At 48.5% G+C, this 11,181-nt stretch overlaps 1 protein-coding gene and 1 pseudogene across 1 annotated transcript in view; one reads left to right on the forward strand and one right to left on the reverse strand.

Moving 5' to 3' along the window:
- Atp8a2 (ATPase phospholipid transporting 8A2) overlaps positions 1-8,372 on the forward strand; it is a 568,947-nt gene extending 560,575 nt beyond the window's left edge. The window contains exon 35 of the mRNA XM_026783162.1: positions 5,958-8,372. Within this exon, the coding sequence (XP_026638963.1) occupies positions 5,958-6,055 (98 nt within the window). The 3' untranslated portion in view covers positions 6,056-8,372. The remainder of the gene's footprint in view (positions 1-5,957) is intronic.
- Positions 8,373-8,887: 515 nt separating this feature from the next.
- Positions 8,888-11,136, reverse strand: LOC102000063 (annotated as a pseudogene).
- Positions 11,137-11,181: the final 45 nt, after the last annotated feature.

An 11,181-nucleotide genomic window follows, 5' to 3' on the forward strand; every position in this document is an offset into this window, starting at 1 on the left:
CTCTGCCTCCCGAGTGCTGGGATTAAAGGCGTGTACCACCACTGCCCGGCCGAGATCAGTATTTCTTACACATTCTGAATTTCCTCATCAGCACCATGGTTCGCATCACCTCTGAAATAATACTTTCGTTAAACTACTATCAGATTTCAGGATCAAGGAAATGGAGAGTAAGAATTTTATTCTAAAATGGGGGGAGGGGGAATGACTTGACTTTGTCGACTTGACTTTCACCAAATGTTCTACCCCAACAAAACAAAACAACTAAAGAAATAAACCACACACCTCTCCATTGCTGCCCCTCCCGTGAGCCCTTCATAGATTCCGGTGGGATCTAGGAGCAGGAGCCAGGGAGGTTCCCAAGTTGGATCAGGAAATGCTTCCTCTAGGTCCCCAGCTCCCCACCAAGACGTCCTATGATGAACTCAAGTGGGAAATATAGAGAGTTGGGGTGCAAATACCAGATGAATGTTCTCCAAATTAATCTAGAAAGAAACCCTATTTCCTGGCCAGGCTTTGGGGTCAGCAGGTGGAGTCAGTGAGTGACCCCATGACCTATGTTTTCACTGGACCTGTGCCAACCTAACTCCCATCAAGCATGGTTTCTAAAAGGAGAGATTTTCTGCCTGGGAAAACCTTACCCCTTCCTAGGATAAATCTATCAGCACGTGGTCCTCCCTGCCTCCCTCCCTCCCTCCCTCTCTTCCTCCTTTCCTTCCTTTGCATTCAAGAGGGAACCAGAACCTTACACCAGGCAAGCCCCCTGCCATTGATCAAGAGTGCCAGAACTCTTTTCACTTCCCATTGAGATGATTCTCAATCTGTTGCCCCACCTAGCTTTGAACTTACTATCCTTCCGCCTCAGGAAGGCCATTTGGTCACACTCTGCTCACCTGAGAACAGGTCAGAATGAGAAAGAATAATTGCCTGTCTCTCAGAAGTGAAGCCTAGAAACCCTCACACAGAGTTAACTGAGGCAGCCCCTTACCAGCCTCTGTAGCCATGAAATTAAGACTCTTCCAGAGTTGGGTGTCCAAAACAACACCCCTAACTAGTCTTTATTATTCATTTACTTATGTTTTGATTACTTATGTTTGTGTTAACCCTAATAATATTTATATCTTAACATTCATTCACTCACAACCTTCATCCATAATCCCCTATCTTAGTTAGGGGTTCTATTACTGTGATGCAACACCATGACCAAAATGCAAGTGGGGGAGGAAGGGTTTACTTGGCTTACACCTCAGCATTGCTGTTCATCACTGAAGAAGTCAAGGACAGGAGCTCAAACAGGACAGGAACCTGGAGGAGGGAGCTGATGCAGAGGCCATGGACAGGAGCTGCTTACTGACTTGCTTCCCATGACTTGCTCAGCACCACCTTCTTATAGAACCCAGGACCAGCAGCACAGGGATAGCACCACCCACCATGGGCTGGGCCCTCCCCCACTGATCACTAATTAAGAAAATGCCTTACAGCTGGGTCTCATGGAGGCATTTCCTCAACTGGAGGCTCCTTCCTCTCTGACGACTCTAGCTTGTGTCAAGTTGACACACAAAACCAGTCAGTATCCCCCCCTACACACATACACACACACACACACACAAACACAGATACACACAGAGACCTAAAAAGCTTAGCAGTTTTCGAGGTGAAGCATCCTGGAGCCCTCAGGAAGGACTGGAGCTATTAGAGGTAGGACTTGCCTTGTCCCAGGCCATTTCATCTTACAGAGAAGCAAAGCCAAACCCAGACAGCTTCACCAGTCCAAGGCTACAAAGCCTAGTAACGGTCAAGCAAGGACCAGAAGTTCCCTTTTGTGCCCCTGGTACTCCAGCCATCTGGTCACAATCCAGGATAGATGCCCAGCCCACTGAGAATGCCATCTTCTTAGAGGGAGCACAGTAGTCCTCTCCCCTCTTACCTCATTCCTAGACTCTCTCTGGAAAGCCTGCCCTTGACCACAATGGCTTCCTTCAGACTGAAGGGTCTCCCCGGTGGGTTGCAGCAGCCACAGGCACAGCCGTCATTCCAGCAGTACATCCCATCGAGGGACAGCTGCGGGGACCTGATGGCCCTCAGGGACACACAAAACATTCCTTGTTAGAGGCCTAGAGAATGCACATCATCAAGGTTAACTGTGGTAACACAGCCTTGGTACCAAAGGACACACTAGGGTTTCGTTGTTGTTCTTGTTGTTTTGAACTAGATTTTGCTTTAAACTATTCCAAGAAAGACTGTCCTCTTGGACCGCAGTAAAAATGCCTCACAAAGCACACCTTGTGCGTGGTCAGGGCAGGGACCTGGACAGAGATGAGGCAGAGGGGGAGAAGCCCCTCCTCTTCACAGAGAACTCCAGCAAGCCATGGCCCATCTCTAGAAGATCTTTGGGAACAGGGGTGAGACACAGCCTTTGTTCCTTACCTCACAGAAGCAAGATGTGTGAAGCAAGGCCACCTGTGTGGACAGCACCATAAGGAAGCCCCTTGTTGACAGAGGTTTCTGTCCATCCAGGTCCAGTCGTTCAGTTCCAAAGAAATACAGGTCTACATTAATTATAAACTTGTTGGCCTATTAGCTCAGGCTTCTAATTAACTCTTTTTTTATTTTAATTTTATTTTATTTATTTATTTATTATGTATACAACATTCTGCCTGCATGTATGCCTGTACACCAGAAGAGGGCACCAGATTTCATCACAGAGGGTTGTGAGCCACCATGTGGTTGCTGGGAATTGAACTCAGGACCTTTGGAAAAACAGCCAGTGCTCTTAACCTCTGAGCCATCTCTCCAGCCCCATTTATTTATTTATTTATTTATTTATTTATTTATTTATTTATTTATTTATTATCTATCTATCTATCTTATTAACACTTATAATTTATTCTAGCCATAATTCTTGTCTGTGTTAGCCACATGACTTGGTACCTTTCTCAGCGAGACAGTCACATCTTGTGTCAGGATGACGGCTGCAGACTGAGTCTTTCTTCTTCCCAGAATTCTCCTGTTCTCATTGCCCCGCCTCTACTTCCTGCCTAGCTACTGGCCAATCAGCATTTTCTTAAACAAGTACGAGAAACAAATCTTTACAGGGTAAAACCATTGTCCCACAGCAGCTGCTGTCCCCAGGGCCTGAGAACAGGGTGTGGCTTCAGTGGAAATTCCCAGCCAGGCTGGCTTCTGCCTCTACTCAGGGACCACCCCACTTCTGGGGAGTACCAGGTATGTGTGTGTGTAGGTCAGAGGACAACTTTGTAGGTTCAGTCTCTCCTTCCACCTTTATGTGGGTCCCAGGGATCAAAGCCAGTTCCCCAGTTTGAACAGCAAGCACCTGCTGAACCCTCTCCCCAGCCTCCATTTGGCTTTGGCCTGGCTATGGGGCCCATGCTACACTGGGAGCTGCTTTCTATGATGACCACATGGTGGATGCAGCCCCAATAATAAAAACCCAAAGACAGATATAGGGGTTAAGGCTGAAGATCAGAGAAGCAGAGCAGTAAGCCACTAGAGAGACCTTTTACCTCTACCAATGCTCAGACCAAAGGGGGGTGATCCTCAGACTGCCTAGAGAGCACTGTGTCTTCACCAAACCTCAGGCTCCACACTCCAGTTAGTTCCTGTCTCTTCTTTATAGATCTCTCTCCACCCAGCCATATCACTCCTGTCTCCACCTCCCTAGTGCTGGGACTAAAAGTGTGTGCCTCTCAAACACTGGGGTTTAAGGTGTGAGCCACCACCACCTGGATCTGTTTCTGGATCCACCTTGTGTAGCTCAGGGGGCCTTGAACTCACAGAGATCCGTCTGCCTCCTGTCTCCCAAGTCCTGGGACTAAAGGTGTGAGCCACCACTCCCTGGCCTCTAGTGACTTAGCTTTATACTCTGATATTCAGGCAAGCTATATTTATTAAAATACAAATAAAATATCACAGGTGGGACTTCCTGTTTGGGGTTTCATTTTTGCTGGAAATGGGCAGCAGGCAGGAGTCTGTGTCTCTGCATCTCTGCTCACACAGGGTCAAATCTTCCCACTTTCCCTGCTTTCTCAGTCTCCCTGACTTCATCTTCCCTCCTATGACTGCCAGGTCTGAAGTTTCCTCCTGACTGCCCAGACCCTGTGTCCTCAGGGACCCCCAGTGTCTGTGCCCACCATGCCTGAGAATCCTTGGGGCCCATCCAAGCCTTTAGAATTCTGTGGAGTAGCTGACAGGCTCATTCTCCTGAAGGACAGGAAGCCAGCCTAGGGACAGGTATTCTGGGTTCTGGCCACACAAATGAACAACAGCATGGAGTTTTCCCCTACAGCCTTCTGCCAGCCTGTCCTGCTTGTGACTGTGTCTTCCCACCCTGCAGACTTTACTCTCCGTAAACATCTGAGGAGATTACCCACCCAATCAACAAGCTGACAGCTGCCTGCCTTTTCTGATTTCTTTTTGTCCTATTAGAGAATATGGCGGGAGAGGGAGGGTATGACTCAGAGCGCTTACCTAGGATGCAGGAGGCCTTGGGTTCCATCCCACACACTACAAAAAAAGAAAAATGTTTAAAAATAGCACATCAGTAGTCAGACAGCTCCATTGATAAAGCACAGTAGGAAGACAGGATCCCGACAACTGTCAGGATTTGACTGTCTTCTGGCGGGGACGTCTAACTGATGAGCGCTCAGACTTCTGTCCTTCTGCCACAGCAAGAGTTCTCAGGAGTTGTCACACTGCCCAACTTTGCTTCCTGGATCTGTGACTTAGGGAAGTAAAAACGTCTCTGGGTCTCAGTTTTCCTCAGCTGAGAAGTGGGAACGTAGTATCGTGTGTCACCAATGGGCGGGTCCCTTGAGCCATTTTCAAGCTGTGTATAGAAGTGATGCTTGTTTTATCACCCTGTGAGGCTCAGTCCTTCTGTGGTCATGGACCTATTCACTAAATCTGCCCTCTGGCGTGTTCTTTCTCCTCTACTACTCAGCAACAAACCCACTTCAATTACTCACCTGCCGGAACCAGTCTGACATATGAACTGGGACTCTACAAGCATCCCATGTGCTTTGACAACTTTGCTCTTAAGGGTGTCTTTCCTGACAGGTTTATAAATAGCATCAGGCTGATGAGGGACCTTGCGTCTTGATAGATGGTAGGGGAGTGGGATCATGACCCACTAGTCCCTGTTTACATTCTCTACATTGAGCACCCCGAAATTAGAAAACCTGCCTGCTGTGGTTTGAGTGCCCTGCAGAATACATGTGGGCATGCAATTGCTCTGATGACCGAGTGGAGGGGGACGCTTTAGGGGTGACGGTGTCACGTGAGCTCTATTGCAGATAGTAGATTAACATTGTTGTCTAGGAGTGAGTATGATACCCTCCATGCTGTGTCGCAGCAAGGAAGTCCTCACCAGGTACGGCCTCCTGACGTTGGACTCTGAGTCTATGGAACTGTGAACTAAACAAACGTCCAGTTTATACTTCACCTGGTCCATGGTATTTTTTCCAGCCACAGGAAACACAGTCCTTCCACTCTGAGCCATTCCCACCCCTGTTTGATCGGCCCCTGCCACCTCAATCCCTCTTGACCATGTCCCCTTTGCTGTCACAGGTGTCTTCATCTCAGGTACCTGTATCCACGGCTAAGAAAGTTCAGTGACCACACAGTTCAGTGGGGTTTTCCTGGAAAGTAGTTCATCCTTAGTCCAGAGCAGCATTTCTCAACTTGTGGGTCGTGACCCTTTGGGTCAAACGACCCTTTCACAGGGGATGCCTATGACCATGGGAAAACACAGAGATTTACCTTATAATTCACAATACAAACAGTAGCAAAATTACAGTGATGAAGTAGCAACAAAATAATTTTATGGTCGGGGGTCAGCACAACATGAGGAACTGTATTAAAGGGTGTCGGCATCTGGAAGCTTGAAAACCACTGGTCTAGAATGTTCCCTAATCCACTTCTTCTTGTGCGTTTCTTTGTAGACGGGTATGCCTTTTCCCAAGAAGAGCATGGAGCTGTCACCCAGGAGGAAATAGTCCGTGCTTACGACACCACCAAAACGAAGTCGAGGAAGAAATGAGGCAACTTTCCTGGATGGCTCCGGGGAAAGGGATTCTGTTCGGCGCAAGCAGTGTTAACATGGCTTTGTCAGAGAGACTGGCGCCCACAGCCCAACACCAGAAGACACATTTCTGTGGCCTTAGCCGACCAGTTTGGTAGCAGCTGTCTTGTCTCCTTGCAGTCCCAGGGTGTAGGCATCAGGGAAGCTTTACTCCCAGCTTGTCTGCCGTGCTTGGCCCAACTTCTGTTGACGGTGTTATGAAGCATTCAGCTGGGCTCTCTGAGGTGTGAAATTAAAAACTACGTTTCACCAATGCTCAAACATCAACGCTAGTGGTTCTGGGAGAAAGGAAGGGGGCATTATGTTTCTAGAGACCAGTCCTGTGTAATCGGAACAGGGTACCCTTACTTCCCTGTTCGGTGCATGTCCAGATCACACAAGCCTCGCTTTCTGCAGACTGCTCACTCACTTGGATTCCTGTTTTCTTTGCGTGAAGTCGGCATAAACTTCTTGATTACACCGAAATCAGAAAACCTTACTGTTGAAGGACAATCCTGAGAACATTTCTTTGGCTCTTTTGGTCCCAGCCCCAGCCTCAGCCAGGCAACCAGCCAGAATTCCATGCCTTCTGCGCCGATTTTAGGTGCAGGCCTTTGGTCTTGCCATGACCGCCCTGTGCTCTTGTCCGCAGATCTACACAGCTGGCCCCTGGGTGTGGTGCCCCGCAGCTGGCAGCCACCCATCCAGGTCCGCGGGTGTCTTTGTTCCTCTTTCCGTGCTGAAGTGGACTTCAGAATCTTCTTACCTAGCCTCACCTGCCCCGCCCCACCCCGCCCTGCCCTGCCCCGTCCCGCCCCTCCCCACTGCTGCCTTGAGCTCTGGGACTGAAGAGAAGTGGCTGAAACACACCTGGCCTAACACTTAACTGTCTTTTTTGAGGGGATCCCATGGGAAGGGGAGCAGGCCCTGCATATCACTTCTGAGGTAGGCCTCTGGCAGCCTCTCAGAATCGATAACTGCCTCTAGATGCTCAAAGCCCATTTTAGGCTTTCCACCTCTGTGCACTGAAGGGACAAAACTGGCACTCTGAAATTCTAGAATCTGGGTGAGCTTAGGGTGGGGGGTAAGCACAGGGCACCCCATCTGAGATCTCGCTGGAAGGTCACCAAGGACACCTGACTTAGGAGGCAGACACAAAGGCTGTTTTCACCATATCACAGTGAAAGTTCTCAAGTCCTACTTTTAATGGACAGTTGTAATGATCAGCCCATGTACGCTGTCGCAGAAACCAGACCTTTTCCTGCAGACATTTTATCTGGTTGATTTTCTTAAGACGAGTCTCACACTGTATGCCCACCTAGCATCAAATGCACTTTGTAGTCCAGGCTAGCCTCAGACTCTCAGCAACCCTCAGCCTCCCGCATATTGGGGTTATAGGTGTGAGTTACCACGCTCAGCACCATGCACATCTAAGGAAAACAATTCCAAACATTGTCAAGATCATAACTTTTAAAAATAGTCACATGGTCTCCTTTCTGTATCCGGCAAGTTTTAGGCCCAAGGGCCTCTTTCTGGACAGTGACTTGGTCTCTCAAACAAGGAAGGGAAGTGCCTGTTCCAAGCTTGGGCCACTGAAGGCCCCCACTCTGAACTGGAACAGAATCTGGATGCTCCAAGCCTGCATGCGAGAACTGGGGGCTCTCAGAAAATGCGGGCCGGCTTCAGCATGCTTTCTTCCCTTTATTTTGGCTGCTGAACCGGAGTCTTTGGATGGCTTAAAGTAAATACCCCTGGGCACTTGTTACCGGGTGAACTGGTACCATACCACCAGGGATGTATGCTAGCTTAGAAAATAAGGCAGCATTGGGGGGATGGCTGAGCAGTCCAAGGTGCTGCGTTCAGAAAGGAGAGATGCTACACTTTGCTTTACTTTTGGAACATCAGAGATGAATGGGCACCAAAAAACAAGCAAACAAACAAAAAACTTGGTTATGATTTGAGTAAGAAAACTGATTCTCACTTAGGGCGTGGCCAGGATGCTGAGATGGCTTGAAGGGAGGCAGAGTGGTACAATTAACAAGAATCTTGCAAATGACCTCTCTGCTCCCTGAGGCAAGAAAAAAAATCTAGCATGCCCAGCAAGATGGAATCCCAACAGACTGTACCATGTGGGAAAAACAGCAGGAAGTGTGCCTCAGATTAGGGGGGGCCAGCCATGGTGTACATTTTACCCAGAGGGGTGGGGGCAGAACTGTGGGGAGCAACGGAAAACCAACCGGATGTGCCCTAGGCTTAAGAGTTTTTTCTTCTCTTCTCTTCTCTTCTCTTCTCTTCTCTTCTCTTCTCTTCTCTTCTCTTCTCTTCTCTCTTTCTTTCTTCTGTTCTTTCTCTTTATTTCTTTCAACTTTAAAGGCTAGATTTATTTGAAGGAAAAAAAAATACACAACAAACCCTCAACCCTAAGGATGGGATTTTACATCTCAAGACATCCCCCAAGTAATGTCTACAGATTACAAATAATTTTCATAGAAGATATTTTTGCACAAATTTTGATGTATTCAGGAACGTGTAAGTTGACCCCTGATTTTATTTTAACAGAGGAGCAACGTAGGAGAGTGAGGCATGGCGGCATGCCTCTGTCAGGAAGGGAAATAGACATGAAGAGGGCTAATTACCTCTCCATTGTCCACAACCGATGGGTTTTTACCCATTCAGCTGTGGGTACCTCTCTAAAAGCCTGCTTCCTAGCTATGGCCAATCAAGCCCGCTGGATAAGTTCTTGCCATGCCCACTGATGCAGCCCACTAAACCAGCGCTCCTGCTCAGCAAGCCCAGGGCTTACACGTTAAGACCAAAGTCGCATTTGTCTGCAGGGGCCCTGACTTACTGCAACAGGAAAACTTGCTGTCTTTGGAGCTGACCTCTACAATGATGCACAGCAATGCAGATAGGTCAAGCTACTGTGTTGCAAGAGAAGCCTTATTCAATAGTTCTTTGCATTATCCTTTATTCTTTTTTATTTATTTTTTATTGATCTCTACATTTTTCTCTGTTCCCCTCCCTGCCTCTCTCCCCCCTTCAACCCTCTCCCAAGGTCCCCATGCCCACAATTATCCTTAGCTTCTTGAGGGAAGCTAAGAAACCAACCCTCTCGAGCAGAAAAACCTCACAACATAGGTCACCTTATAAACCCAAGCACTAGCATGGGCGCCCATGAAGGAAACTTACAGAAACCTCAAACCACCCCAGTCAAGGCTGAAGGGCTCCAACTCCATTCTCCTCATTTATACACCCCTAGTCACCATGCATGTCCATCAATCGGAGTACTCTGACCTCCAAGGGTAGAGAAGTGAAGCTCCAGGAACAGGCAGACTGGGGGCAGAGTGGCAGCAGGAGCCAAAGATATCACAGAGCTGGTTCACTTGAGAGAAACCACAGCTTCTGGTGCCCAAGACAACAGGCCTGTGAGACCAGGGGTGTGATTTACAGAGACCGCTTTGGGGAGGCTGACACTGTCATTAGGAGCATGGGGTGACCAGAGGGATAAGGTTTTTAAAGAATGTGGACATATTTGAAAGTTTAGACAGGGCAGTGTTTAGAAGGGGTGAAACAGGATGTGCAGGACTAGTTTGATTTGCCCTTGAGTGCTCCAGGGCAGAGAGACTAGGAGAAAGCACAGGATGTGGAGGTCTGCACAGTGTGGTTTCCTCTCTCAAGTCTGTCTTCGCCATCCAGGAGGGAGGAGCATTCTTGCTTGCAGAACTGAAGTTGGGGGCTGGATTCTCCTCAGATATCTTTTGCTTGGGCAGATCCGGAGTCTTGAGTCTTTTTGCCAGCTTTCCTCTCCATCTCATTCCCGTGGTCCCTGTTCCTCAGAGGGCTGAGCCAGAGCTCCTTTCTCTCTGTCGCTGTGTCTGAGCTCTGTGTCGAGCAGGAGGGTTAGAGCATCGCTTTCCCCGCGCATGCTCCTTTGGTAGAGGGGCTGGCATTACCTTTAGAGGCCAATCAATTTAGGAGGTTTAGAGACTGGAAATGGCAGTCTTCTCTATCGAATGGCTCATTTTCGAGAGCCTCTTCTTTGTGTATTTCTACCAGATGTAACTGCGGCCTCAGTCTGCCATGACTCGCTTCCTGTCCTCAACTGTTCTCTTTCTTGAGCTTCTTCATTTGGCCCACCAGTGTCTCTCCTGGGGTTGGCCATCTAGTTTTGGTTCGTCCAGCTGACGCTGCAATGCCTCCTGTTCCTTCTGTAGCCCCGTTCCCTTCTACTTTTCTTCTCTAGCAGCTGTGACAACAGGCTTTGCCCTTCCAAAGATAGAAGCTGCTCAACTCTGCTGGGAGGTACTAGCAAAGGAAGCATCTTCCTTGGGAATATTCCAAGGCTTTAGATTCAGTTTGGGGTTGGGGGTGGGGTTCTGCCATCGTGCCTATAATCATCGGGAGAGTAATCATCCGTGGAGCTCTATGACCAATCGTCCCATCTGTCATACCTGTCATCGGAGTCCTCACCTTCTCTGTAGTCAGCAACCCTGCAGTACCCACTACCAAATTCTCTCCTGCCACTGCCTATCCTGCAGTCATAGCCTTGGTCATCATAGTGATCCTGGCTTCCAGAGCAATATCCACATTTCAGCATGGGCCATCCTGATACCTGTCTGAAACCCATCCTGATTCCGCTCTGAATCATACCGATCTCAACACTTGATCTCAACACTTGTCTCCCAAGTTATCGTCACCTCTTCTAAATGGGTACTCCTCAAAGCCATCTGCAGCAGGATGGGTTTTCTGGTCTGTGTTTTGTTAGATACCTAAATTTCTGTCTTGACCCAAAGAACAATCATCCCTGTCTTTGTCCAGGGCTTGATCAGTAACTCATTTGAGTTTTCCCCTGTTACCTAGAGACACAGAGCACTGAGCAGATCGCCCAGGTTCTCACACTCGGCATAGCCCAACCTGTTCAACCTGTCTGGATGGCTGGGTTCACGTGACGAGTGTACCACACTGGTATTCATCCTCTAAAGAACTGCGTATGGAATCTTCTGTAACATCACAGGGCAGGTCCCCTAGGGAAACAGTGCAGGGTGGCAAGTTGGGAAGACAGCTCTGGTGGGTGTTTGGTTTCTGAGCAGCCTGCAGAGCAGTGG

This window comes from Microtus ochrogaster, chromosome 17 (assembly GCF_000317375.1).
Source record: "Microtus ochrogaster isolate Prairie Vole_2 chromosome 17, MicOch1.0, whole genome shotgun sequence".
NCBI lineage: Eukaryota > Metazoa > Chordata > Mammalia > Rodentia > Cricetidae > Microtus > Microtus ochrogaster.